Raw genomic sequence first — 14205 nt, 5'->3', positions numbered from 1 at the left:
CATTAAAACTAGTTTACTTACACTTAGAGTCATTAAAACTAGTTTACTTACACTTAGAGTCATTAAAACTAGTTTACTTACACTTAGAGTCATTAAAACTAGTTTACTTACACTTAGAGTCATTAAAACTAATTTTTCAGACACTCCACCAATTTCTTGTTAACAAACTATAGTTTTGGCTGTTAGGACATCTACTTTGTTCATGAAACAAGTAATTTTTCCAACAATTGATTACAGACAAGATTATTTCACTGATAACTTATAACTTGTGTGTCCAATGTGTCAAGTAAATGTCCTTTTGTTTTCTCATGATTTGGTTGGGTCTAATTGTGTTGCTGTCCTGGGGCTCTGTGGGTTTTGTTTGTGTTTGTGAACAGAGCCCAGGGACCAGCTTAGGGACTCTTCTCCTCTTCTCCAGCTTCCTCTTCGGTGGTTGTAGAAATTAACGGCTCTTTTCTGGATTTTGATAATTAGCAGGTATCGGCCTAATTCTGCTCTGCTTGCATTATTTGGTGTTCTACGTTGTACACAGAGGAAATATTTGCAGAAGTCTGCATGCAGAGTCCCAATTTGGTGGTTTTTCCCATTTTGTGAATTCTTGTGTCTCTCTCTCTCTCTCTTTCCTCTCTTCTCTGTCCTCTCACTGTGTGTGTGTGTGTGTGTGTCTGTGTGTGTGTGTGTGTTTGTGTGTGTGTGTGTGTGTGTGTGTGGACTTGTTTACAGCCTGGTAAGGATTTAGGGATCAGCACTCACTCTGAAATTGACTACAGCTGTGGTGATGCAGGGGGTCGGTATGGAGGGAAAGAGTAGGAGTGTGTGCATGTATATGTTCCTAAAAATGACAGTGGTGTGTGTGTGTGTGTGTGTGTGTGTGTGTGTGTGTGTGTGTGTGTGTGTGTGTGTGTGTGTACATGACCTCACTCCTACGCCCCACTCTTATAGGCTACATGCAAACCATTAGTGCTTATTAGCAGAAGGAAGTCGTAACATTTATAACAGCCTGGCCATCATCCAATAGTTATAACAGCCTGGCCATCATCCAATAGTTATAACAGCCTGGCCATCATCCAATAGTTATAACAGCCTGGCCATCATCCAATAGTTATAACAGCCTGGTCATCATCCAATAGTTATAGACATAACAGCCTGGCCATCATCCAATAGTTATAGACATAACAGCATGGCCATCATCCAATAGTTATAGACATAACAGCCTGGCCATCATCCAATAGTTATAGACATAACAGCCTGGTCATCATCCAATAGTAATAACAGCCTGGTCATCGTCCAACAGTTATAGTTATAACAGCCTGATCACATCCAATAGTTATAACAGCCTGGCCATCATCCAATAGTTATAGACATAACAGCCTGGTCATCATCCAATAGTAATAACAGCCTGGTCATCGTCCAACAGTTATAGTTATAACAGCCTGGTCACATCCAATTGTTATAACAGCCTGGTCACATCCAATAGTTATAACAGCCTGGTCACATTCAATAGTTATAACAGCCTGGTCACATTCAATAGTAATAACAGCCTGGTCACATCCAATAGTAATAACAGCCTGGTCACATCCAATAGTTATAACAGCCTGGTCACATCCAATAGTTATAGTAATAACAGCCTGGTCACATCCAATAGTTATAACAGCCTGGTCATCATCCAATAGTTATAACAGCCTGGTCACATCCAATAGTTATAGTAATAACGGCCTGGTCACATCCAATAGTTATAGTAATAACGGCCAGGTCACATTCAATAGTTATAACAGCCTGGTCACATCCAATAGTTATAACAGCCTGGGCACATCCAATAGTTATAACAGCCTGGTCACATTCAATAGTTATAGTTATAACAGCCTGGTCACATCCAATAGTTATAACAGCCTGGTCACATCCAATAGTAATAACAGCCTGGTCACATTCAATAGTCATAACAGCCTGGTCACATTCAATAGTCATAACAGCCTGGGCACATCCAATAGTAATAACAGCCTGGTCACATTCAATAGTAATAACAGCCTGGTCACATCCAATAGTTATAACCGCCTGGTCACATCCAATAGGTAGAGTAATAACAGCCCGGTCACATCCAATAGTTATAACCACCTGGTCACATCCAATAGGTATAGTAATAACAGCCTGGCCACATCCAATAGTTATAACAGCCTGGTCACATCCAATAGGTATAGTAATAACAGCCTGGTCACATCCAATAGTTATAACAGCCTGGTCACATTCAATAGTAATAAAAGCATGTTCACAACCAATAGTTATAACAGCCTGGTCACATTCAATAGTAATAAAAGCATGTTCACATCCAATAGTTATAACAGCCTGGTCACATTCAATAGTTATAACAGCCTGGTCACATTCAATAGTTATAGTTATAACGGCCTGGTCACATCCAATAGTTATAGTAATAACGGCCTGGTCACATTCAATAGTTATAACAGCCTGGTCACATCCAATAGTTATAACAGCCTGGTCACATCCAATAGTTATAACAGCCTGGTCACATTCAATAGTTATAACAGCCTGGTCACATTCAATAGTTATAACAGCCTGGTCACATTCAATAGTCATAACAGCCTGGTCACATTCAATAGTCATAACAGCCTGGTCACATTCAATAGTCATAACAGCCTGGTCACATCCAATAGTAATAACAGCCTGGTCACATTCAATAGTCATAACAGCCTGGTCACATTCAATAGTAATAACAGCCTGGTCACATCCAATAGTAATAACAGCCTGGTCACATTCAATAGTAATAACAGCCTGGTCACATTCAATAGTAATAACAGCCTGGTCACATTCAATAGAAATAACAGCCTGGTCACATCCAATAGTTATAACCGCCTGGTCACATCCAATAGGTAGAGTAATAACAGCCCGGTCACATCCAATAGTTATAACCACCTGGTCACATCCAATAGGTATAGTAATAACAGCCTGGCCACATCCAATAGTTATAACAGCCTGGTCACATCCAATAGGTATAGTAATAACAGCCTGGTCACATCCAATAGTAATAACAGCCTGGTCACATCCAATAGTAATAACAGCCTGGTCACATCCAATAGGTATAGTAATAACAGCCTGGTCACAACCAATAGTAAAAACAGCCTGGTCACATCCAATAGTTATAACCGCCTGGTCACATTCAATAGTTATAACAGCCTGGTCACATTCAATAGTAATAACAGCCTGGTCACATCCAATAGTAATAACAGCCTGGTCACATCCAATAGTTATAACAGCCTGGTCACATCCAATAGTTATAGTTATAACAGCCTGGTCACATCCAATAGTTATAACCGCCTGGTCACATCCAATAGTTATAACAGCCTGGTCACATCCAATAGTTATAGTTATAACAGCCTGGTCACATCCAATAGTTATAACTGCCTGGTCACATCCAATAGGTATAGAACTAACAGCCTGGCCACATCCAATAGTTATAACAGCCTGGTCACATCCACTAGTTATAACAGCCTGGTCACATCCAATAGCCATAACAGCCTGGTCTTCAACCAATAGTAATAACAGCCTGGTCATCATCCAATAGTTATAGTTATAACAGCCTGGTCATCATCCAATAGTAATAACAGCCTGGTCACATCCAAGAGTAATAACTGCCTGGTCATAATCCAATAGTTATAACAGCCTGGTCACATCCAATAGCAATAACAGCCTGGGCACATCCAATAGTTATAACAGCCTGGTCACATCCAATAGTAATAACAGTCTGGTCACATTCAATAGTCATAACCACCTGGTCACATCCAATAGGTAGAGTAATAACAGCCTGGTCACATCCAATAGTTATAACCACCTGGTCACATCCAATAGGTATTGTAATAACAGCCTGGCCACATATCCAATAATTATAACAGCCTGGTCACATCCAATAGGTATTGTAATAACAGCCTGGTCACATCCAATAGTTATAACAGCCTGGTCACATTCAATAGTAATAAAAGCATGTTCACAACCAATACTAAAAACAGCCTGGTCACATCCAATAGTTATAACCGCCTGGTCACATTCAATAGTTATAACAGCCTGGTCACATTCAATAGTAATAACAGCCTGGTCACATCCAATAGTAATAACAGCCTGGTCACATCTAATAGTAATAGTAATAACTGCCTGGTCATAATCCAATAGTTATAACAGCCTGGTCACATCCAATAGTAATAACAGCCTGGTCACATCCAATAGTAATAACTGCCTGGTCATAATCCAATAGTAATAACAGCCTGGTCACATCCAATAGTAATAACTGCCTGGTCATCATCCAATAGTTATAGTAATAACTGCCTGGCCATAATCCAATAGTTATAACAGCCTGGTCACATCCAATAGTAATATCAGCCTGGTCACATCCAATAGTAATAAAAGCCTGGTCACATCCAATAGTAATAACAGCCTGGTCACATCCAATAGTTATTACAGCCTGGTCACATTCAATAGTTATAACAGCCTGGTCACATCCAATAGTTATAACAGCCTGGTCACATCCAATAGTTATAACAGCCAGGTCACATCCAATAGTTATAGTTATAACAGCCTAGCCACATCCAATAGTTATAACAGCCTGGTCACATTCAATAGTAATAACAGCCTGGTCACATCCAATAGTTATAACCGCCAGGTCACATCCAATAGTTATAGTTATAACAGCCTAGCCACATCCAATAGTTATAACAGCCTGGTCACATCCAATAGTTATAGTAATAACAGCCTGGTCACATCCAATAGTTATAACAGCCTGGTCATCATCCAATAGTTATAACAGCCTGGTCACATCCAATAGTTATAGCAATAACGGCCTGGTCACATTCAATAGTTATAACAGCCTGGTCACATCCAATAGTTATAGTAATAACAGCCTGGTCACATCCAATAGTTATAACAGCCTGGTCATCATCCAATAGTTATAACAGCCTGGTCACATCCAATAGTTATAGTAATAACGGCCTGGTCACATTCAAACGTTATAACAGCATGGTCACATCCAATAGTTATAACAGCCTGGTCACATCCAATAGTAATAACAGCCTGGTCACATTCAATAGTCATAACAGCCTGGTCACATTCAATAGTCATAACAGCCTGGTCACATTCAATAGTAATAACAGCCTGGTCACATTCAATAGTAATAACAGCCTGGTCACATTCAATAGTAATAACAGCCTGGTCACATCCAATAGTTATAACCGCCAGGTCACATCCAATAGTTATAGTTATAACAGCCTAGCCACATCCAATAGTTATAACAGCCTGGTCACATTCAATAGTAATAACAGCCTGGTCACATCCAATAGTTATAACCGCCAGGTCACATCCAATAGTTATAGTTATAACAGCCTAGCCACATCCAATAGTTATAACAGCCTGGTCACATCCAATAGTTATAGTAATAACAGCCTGGTCACATCCAATAGTTATAACAGCCTGGTCATCATCCAATAGTTATAACAGCCTGGTCACATCCAATAGTTATAGTAATAACGGCCTGGTCACATTCAATAGTTATAACAGCCTGGTCACATCCAATAGTTATAGTAATAACAGCCTGGTCACATCCAATAGTTATAACAGCCTGGTCATCATCCAATAGTTATAACAGCCTGGTCACATCCAATAGTTATAGTAATAACGGCCTGGTCACATTCAAACGTTATAACAGCCTGGTCACATCCAATAGTTATAACAGCCTGGTCACATCCAATAGTAATAACAGCCTGGTCACATTCAATAGTAATAACAGCCTGGTCACATTCAATAGTAATAACAGCCTGGTCACATCCAATAGTTATAACAGCCTGGTCACATCCAATAGTAATAACAGCCTGGTCACATCCAATAGTAATAACAGCCTGGTCACATCCAATAGTAATAACAGCCTGGTCACATCCAATAGTTATAACAGCCTGGTCACATTCAATAGTAATAACAGCCTGGGCACATCCAATAGTAATAACAGCCTGGTCACATTCAATAGTAATAACAGCCTGGTCACATCCAATAGTTATAACCGCCTGGTCACATCCAATAGGTAGAGTAATAACAGCTCGGTCACATCCAATAGTTATAACCAACTGGTCACATCCAATAGGTATAGTAATAGCAGCCTGGCCACATTCAATAGTTATAGTAATAACAGCCTGGTCACATTCAATAGTTATAACAGCCTGGTCACATCCAATAGTTATAACCGCCTGGTCACTTCCAATAGGTATAGTAATAACAGCCTGGTCACATCCAATAGTTATAACAGCCTGGTCACATTCAATAGTAATAAAAGCCTGTTCAGAACCAATAGTAATAACAGCCTGGTCACATCCAATAGTTATAACCGCCTGGTCACATCCAATAGGTATAGTAATAACAGCCGGGTCATATCCAATAGTTATAGTTATAACAGCCTGGTCACATCCAATAGTAATAACAGCCTGGTCACATTAAATAGTCTTAACAGACTGGTCACATTCAATAGTCATAACAGCCTGGTCACATTCAATAGTAATAACAGCCTGGTCACATCCAATAGTAATAACAGCCTGGTCACATCCATTAGTTATAACAGCCGGGTCATATCCAATAGTTATAGTTATAACAGCCTGGTCACATCCAATAGTAATAACAGCCTGGTCACATTAAATAGTCTTAACAGACTGGTCACATTCAATAGTCATAACAGCCTGGTCACATCCAATAGCTATAGTAAAAACAGCCTGGTCACATTCAATAGGTATAGTAATAACAGCCTGGTCACATCCAATAGTAATAACAGCCTGGTCACATCCAATAGTAATAGTTATAACAGCCTGATCATAATCCAATAGCTATAACAGCCTGGTCACATCCAATAGTCATAACAGCCTGGTCTTCAGCCAATAGTAATAACAGCCTGGTCATCATCCAATAGTTATAGTTATAACAGCCTGGTCATCAACCAATAGTAATAAAAGCCTGGTCACATCCAATAGTAATAACAGCCTGGTCACATCCAATAGTCATAACACCCTGGTCTTCAACCAATAGTAATAACAGCCTGGTCATCATCCAATAGTTATAGTTATAACAGCCTGGTCATCATCCAATAGTAATAACAGCCTGGTCACATCCAATAGTAATAACTACCTGGTCACATCCAATAGTAATAACTGCCTGGTTATAATCCAATAGTTATAACAGCCTGGTCACATCCAATAGCCATAACAGCCTGGTCTTCAACCAATAGTAATAACAGCCTGGTCATCATCCAATAGTTATAGTTATAACAGCCTGGTCACATCCAATAGTAATAACAGCCTGGTCACATCCAATAGTAATAACTGCCTGGTCATAATCCAATAGTTATAACAGCCTGGTCACATCCAACAGTAATAACAGCCTGGTCACATCCAATAGTAATAGTTATAACAGCCTGGTCACATCCAATAGTAATAGTTATAACAGCCTGGTCACATCCAATATAAATAGTTATAACAGCCTGGTCACATCCAATAGTAATAACAGCCTGGTCACATCTAATAGTAGTAGTTATAACAGCCTGGTCATAATCCAATAGTTATAACAGCCTGGTCACATCCAATAGTAATAACAGCCTGGTCACATCCAATAGTAATAACAGCCTGGTCACATCCAATAGTAATAACTGCCTGGTCATAATCAAATAGTAATAACAGCCTGGTCACATCCAATAGTAATAACTGCCTGGCCATAATCCAATAGTTATAACAGCCTGGTCACATCCAATAGTAATAACAGCCTGGTCACATCCAATAGTAATAACTGTCTGGTCATAATCCAATAGTAATAAAAGCCTGGTCACATCCAATAGTAATAACAGCCTGGTCACATCCAATAGTAATAACTGCCTGGTCATAATCCAATAGTTATAACAGCCTGGTCACATCCAATAGTCATAACAGCCTGGTCTTCAACCAATAGTAATAACAGCCTGGTCATCATCCAATAGTTATAGTTATAACAGCCTGGTAATCAACCAATAGTATTAAAAGCCTGGTCACATCCAATAGTAATAACTGCCTGGTCATAATCCTACAGTTATAACAGCCTGGTCACATCCAATAGTAATAACAGCCTGGTCACATCCAATAGTAATAACAGCCTGGTCACATCCAATAGTAATAACAGCCTGGTCACATCTAATAGTAATAGTTATAACAGCCTGGTCATCAACCAATAGTAATAACAGCCTGGTCACATCCAATAGTAATAACAGCCTGGTCACATCCAATAGTTATAACAGACTGGTCACATCCAATAGTTATAACAGCCTGGTCACATCCAAGAGTTATAACAGATTGGTCATCATCCAATAGTTATAACAGCCTGGTCACATCCAATAGTTATAACAGCCTGGTCACATCCAATAGTAATAGTTATAACAGCCTGGTCGTCAACCAATAGTAATAAAAGCCTGGGCACATCCAATAGTAATAACTCCCTGGTCATAATCCTATAGTTATAACAGCCTGGTCACATCCAATAGTAATAACAGCCTGGTCACATCCAATAGTAATAACAGCCTGGTCACATCCAATAGTAATAACAGCCTGGTCACATCCAATAGTTATAACAGCCTTGTCATCAACCAATAGTAATAACAGCCTGGTCACATCCAATAGTAATAACAGCCTGGTCACATCCAATAGTTATAACAGCCTGGTCACATTCAATAGTTATAACAGCCCGGTCACATCCAATAGTTATAACAGCCTGGTCACATACAATAGTTATAACAGCCTGGTCACATCCAATAGTTTTAACAGCCTGGTCACATTCAATAGTTATAACAGCCTGGTCATCATCCAATAGTTATAACAGCCTGGTCACATCCAAAGACCCCTGCCAAACTGATATCGGTACCCAAAGACCCCTGCCAAACTGATATCGATACCTAAAGACCCTGCCAAACTGATATCGGTACCCAAAGACCCCTGCCAAACTGATATCGGTACCCAAAGACCCCTGCCAAACTGATATCGATACCCAAAGACCCCTGCCAAACTGATATCGGTACCCAAAGACCCCTGCCAAACTGATATCGATACCTAAAGACCCCTGCCAAACTGATATCGATACCCAAAGACCCCTGCCAAACTGATATCGGTACCCAAAGACCCCTGCCAAACTGATATCGATACCTAAAGACCCCTGCCAAACTGATATCGGTACCCAAAGACCCCTGCCAAACTGATATCGGTACCCAAAGACCCCTGCCAAACTGATATCGATACCCAAAGACCCCTGCCAAACTGATATCGATACCCAAAGACCCCTGCCAAACTGATATCGGTACCCAAAGACCCCTGCCAAACTGATATCGATACCCAAAGACCCCTGCCAAACTGATATTGATACCCAAAGACCCCTGCCAAACTGATATCGGTACCCAAAGACCCCTGCCAAACTGATATGGATACCCAAAGACCCCTGCCAAACTGATATCGGTACCCAAAGACCCCTGCCAAACTGATATCGGTACCCAAAGACCCCTGCCAAACTGATATCGGTACCCAAAGACCCCTGCCAAACTGATATCGGTACCCAAAGACCCCTGCCAAACTGATATTGATACCCAAAGACCCCTGCCAAACTGATATCGGTACCCAAAGACCCCTGCCAAACTGATATCGGTACCCAAAGACCCCTGCCAAACTGATATCGGTACCCAAAGACCCCTGCCAAACTGATATCGGTACCCAAAGACCCCTGCCAAACTGATATCGATACCCAAAGACCCCTGCCAAACTGATATCGATACCCAAAGACCCCTGCCAAACTGATATCAGTACCCAAAGACCCCTGCCAAACTGATATCGGTACCCAAAGACCCCTGCCAAACTGATATCGGTACCCAAAGACCCCTGCCAAACTGATATCAGTACCCAAAGACCCCTGCCAAACTGATATCGATACCCAAAGACCCCCGCCAAACTGATATCGGTACTTATATTTAGTTTGGGAGACATTTGTTCAGCCTTCTGTAAGTTTAAGACACAGAACCATTTTCCTCACTGCTCTATTAACTAAGTTAACCCCTTGGTGACATCTTTTCAAACAGGTATTACAATAGAAGGGAATTATTATAATTTTTACAATTTCACATTATTATTCACTCATAGTGAGAAGATATATATATATACTGTATATAAACTCAGCCAAAAAATAAACATCCTCTCACTGTCAACTGGGTTTATTTTCACCAAACTTATTTTAATAACATGTGTAAATATTTGTATTAACATAACTAGATTCAACAACTGAGACATAAACTGAACAAGTTCCACAGACATGTGACTAACAGAAATGGAATAATGTGTCCCTGAACAAAGGGAGGGGGGATCAAAATCAAAAGTAACAGTCAGTATCTGGTGTGGCCACCAGCTGCATTAAGTACTGCAGTGTTGTCTCCTCCTCATGGACTGCACCAGATTGGTCAGTTCTTGCTGTGAGATGTTACCCCACTCTTCCACCAAGGCACATGCAAGTTCTCAGACATTTCTGGGGGGAATGGCCCTAGCCCTCACCCTCCGATCCAACAGGTCCCAGATGTGCTCAATGTGATTGAGATCTGGGCTCTTTGCTGGCCATGGCAGAACACTGGCATTCCTCTCTAGCAGGAAATCACGCACAGAACGAGCAGTATGGCTGGTGGCATTGTCATGCTGGAGGGTCATGTCAGGATGAGCCTGCAGGAAGGGCACCACATGAGGGAGGAGGATGTCTTCCCTGTAACGCACAGCGTTGAGATTGCCTGCAATGACAACAAGCTCAGTCCGATGATGCTGTGACACACTGCCCCAGACCATGACGGACCCTCCACCTCCAAATCGATCCCGCTCCAGAGTACAGGCCTCGGTGTAAAGCTCATTCCTTCGACGATCAACGTGAATCCGACCATCACCACTGGTGAGACAAAACCGTGACTCGTTAATGAAGAGCACTTTTTGCCAGTCCTGTCTGGTCCAGTGACGGTGGGTTTGTGCCCATAGGCGACGTTGTTGCCGGTGATGTCTGGTGAGGACCTGCCTTACAACAGGCCTACAAGCCCTCAGTCCAGCCTCTTTCAGCCTATTGTGGACAGTCTTAGCACTGATGGAGGGATTGTGCGTTCCTGGTGTAACTCTGGCAATTGTTGTTGCCATCCTGTACCTGTTCGGCAGGTGTGATGTTCGGATGTACCGATCCTGTGCAGGTGTTGTTACACGTGGTCTGCCACTGCGAGGACGATCAGCTGTCTTAGGTATCTCACAGTACGGACATTGAAATGTATTGCCCTGGCCACATCTGCAGTCCTCATGCCTCCTTGCAGCATGCCTAAGGCACGTTCACACAGATGAGCAGGGACCCTGAGTATCTTTCTTTTGGTGTTTTTCAGAGTCAGTAGAAAGGCCTCTTTAGTGTCCTAAGTTTTCATAACTGTGACCTTAATTGCCTACCGTCTGTAAGCTGTTAGTGTCTTAATGACCGTTCCACAGGTGCATGTTCATTCATTGTTTATGGTTCATTGAACAAGCATGGGAAACAGTGTTTAAACCCCTTACAATGAAGATATGTGAAGTTATTCGGATTTTTACAAACTATCTTTGAAAGACAAGGTCCTGAAAAATGGAAGTTTCTTTTTGTCTGAGTTTATGCATGATGAGTCCTGTGTGGCTCAGTCGGTAGAGCATGGCGCTTGCAACGCCAAGCGTCGTGGGTTCGATTCCCGCTGGGGCCACCCATATGTAAAAGTAGTGGCCCCAGCCGACTTGTATGTCGCTTTGGACAAAAGCGTCTGCTAAATGGGATATATTATTATTATTATATTAAACACAGCATGTGACATTTTTTGGACTGCACTGAGCCCTTAAGTGATTAAAACTTTATATTATGTTGCCAAATTGGTAAAAGAATTTCAGAAAAATTGTTAACAGAATTTCTACAATTGAACTGGCTACAATAGGAAATTATAGTAATCGCAAAACACAGTGGGTCTCCTACTACTGTCCTCCCTTCCACTGACTGTTATGTTCAACTCACAGCTGGTATCTTTCTCTTTCTGTAGTCTGGTGGTCAAACCCAGAGTGTGAAAATGCTGGACAACCCCTCCCTCTCCCCCTCTCTCTCTCTCTCTCTCTCTCTCTCTCCCCCTCCCTCCTCTCTCTCCCCTCTTCTCTCTCCCCCTCTCTCTTCTCTCTCCCCTCTTCTCTCTCCCCCCTCTCTCTCACTCTCTCTCTCCTCTCTCTCCCCTCCTCTCTCCCGCCCTCTCTCTCTCCCTCTCTCTCTCTCCCCCCTCTCTCTCCCCCCCCTCTCTCTCTCTCTCTCTCTCTCTCTCTCTCCCCTCCTCTCTCCCTCTCCTCCCTCTCCCCCCTCTCTCTCCCCCTCTCTCTCCCCTCCTCTCTCTCTCTCTCTCTCTCCTCTCTCTCCCCCTCCCCCCCCCTCTCCAGCTTTCTCTCTCTCCCTCTCCCTCTCCTCCCTCTCCCCCTCTCTCTCTCTCCCCCTCTCTCTCCCCTCTCTCTCTCTCTCCCCCTTCTCTCTCTCTCCAATTCATGTCACCTGTCCCACCTCTTACCGACTCCTACCCATGAGCCCCCTCTCTCTCCATTTGCCGTAACCAGCATCCTCACCCACGGCGCTCCGACCAACACAGGACATCCATAGACGTTGAAAAGTAGTTGGAACTTGATTTAAACTTACACGGACATTCTTCATTTTAACAGATGTGATTGGTTAAAAACTGTTTTTGATGTTTATACAATGTTTGTGTCAAAGTTCTTGTAAAAAGGGGTCACATAAAAAAAAAACTGGAAGAAGATTTGACCCGAAATTCTCTCACCAAACTTTGCATCGACAAAGGTCAAAGGTCTCCCAGTAAACGTGTTTTTGTAAAAAAATGTCAGTGTAAATTGTTAAGAGTAGTACTTGCGCATAGAGTGGTATGGTTTGCTAATCTTTGAAATCAATGTTTTTTTGTTTGTTTGTTTTGGCATACATTTTAAAGTGATTTAAATCTGAGTCTCAGTCCGTAATTCCGTCATCGTGGGGAGGTACCCCGTTACTGTCTCTCGAATGACAGACACATTACCGTCATGAGACCCTTACGATATCACAAGACGAGATGTTTCAGGTGAAGTGAGAGAGACATTTCCAACACCAATCCCCCTGACAGACATACAAGTGATTCCAATGTGCCAACCAGGATCAGTTCTCCGACTGACCCCCTGACCCTAACAGGAGTATAGCCCCACCAGACTGTGTGTGTGTGTGTGTGTGTGTGTGTGTGTGTGTGTGTGTGTGTGTGTGTGTGTGTGTGTGTGTGTGTGTGGAGGCCACCAGTCTTCACCAGAGGTGATTTGAATGGTAGCAGATTAAAATAACAGTTGTGGTTTTGAGAGACGTCTATAGTTCTAAGTGCCAGAGGTTAGCGTTCAGCCCCCAGCCTCTCATATCCAGACCTTACCTATTATAGGAAGTCAGAGGTCTTAAGGGGCCTTCCACGGGGGTATGTCGACACACGTAGACAAGGTTAAAGGGATAGTTGGATTCTCATTTACCCTGGCTGTGATCGGTTCAGTCTTGATGTTTTGATGTCTAACATACTTGTTAGGTTGTATTTAAAAAAATTCAAAATATTGGACAATGTGTGTGTGGTTACCTTGGTGACAGGTATCTCCTTGGACTTGGTCTGGAAGAGGTGTTCTAGTTTGGAGGTGTCTATCTTGACCGGCTCTAGTTTGAACCACAGAGAGTCTCCACTGCTCCTGCTGCTAATGTACTGGTAGTCTGACGGACGCACCTGGAACACAACCAATAGATGAATGACCTGGAACACAACCAATAGATGCATGACCTGGAACACAACAACAACCAATAGATGAATGACCTGGAACACAACGACAACCAATAGATGAATGACCTGGAACACAACGACAACCAATAGATGAATGACCTGGAACACAACCAATAGATGAATGACCTGGAACACAACCAATAGATGAATGACCTGGGACACAACAACAACCAATAGATTAATGACCTGGAACACAACAACAGCCAATAGATTAATGACCTGGGAACACAACCAATAGATTAATGTCCTGGAACACAACCAATAGATGAATGTCCTGGAACACAACCAATAGATTCATGACCTGGAACACAACCAATAGATTC

At 42.1% G+C, this 14205-nt stretch overlaps 1 protein-coding gene across 1 annotated transcript in view; it reads right to left on the bottom strand.

The window, feature by feature from the left end:
- Positions 1 to 14205, bottom strand: part of LOC135551646 (FH1/FH2 domain-containing protein 3-like) — a 187084-nt gene that overhangs the window by 36283 nt on the left and 136596 nt on the right. The window contains exon 17 of the mRNA XM_064982828.1: positions 13688 to 13828. Within this exon, the coding sequence (XP_064838900.1) occupies positions 13688 to 13828 (141 nt within the window). The remainder of the gene's footprint in view (positions 1 to 13687; positions 13829 to 14205) is intronic.

The sequence above is a fragment of the Oncorhynchus masou genome, chromosome 13, assembly GCF_036934945.1.
Source record: "Oncorhynchus masou masou isolate Uvic2021 chromosome 13, UVic_Omas_1.1, whole genome shotgun sequence".
Lineage (NCBI taxonomy): Eukaryota > Metazoa > Chordata > Actinopteri > Salmoniformes > Salmonidae > Oncorhynchus > Oncorhynchus masou.
The sequence above is the reverse complement of the archived record's forward strand: the minus strand, read 5'-3'. Positions and strand labels throughout refer to the sequence as shown.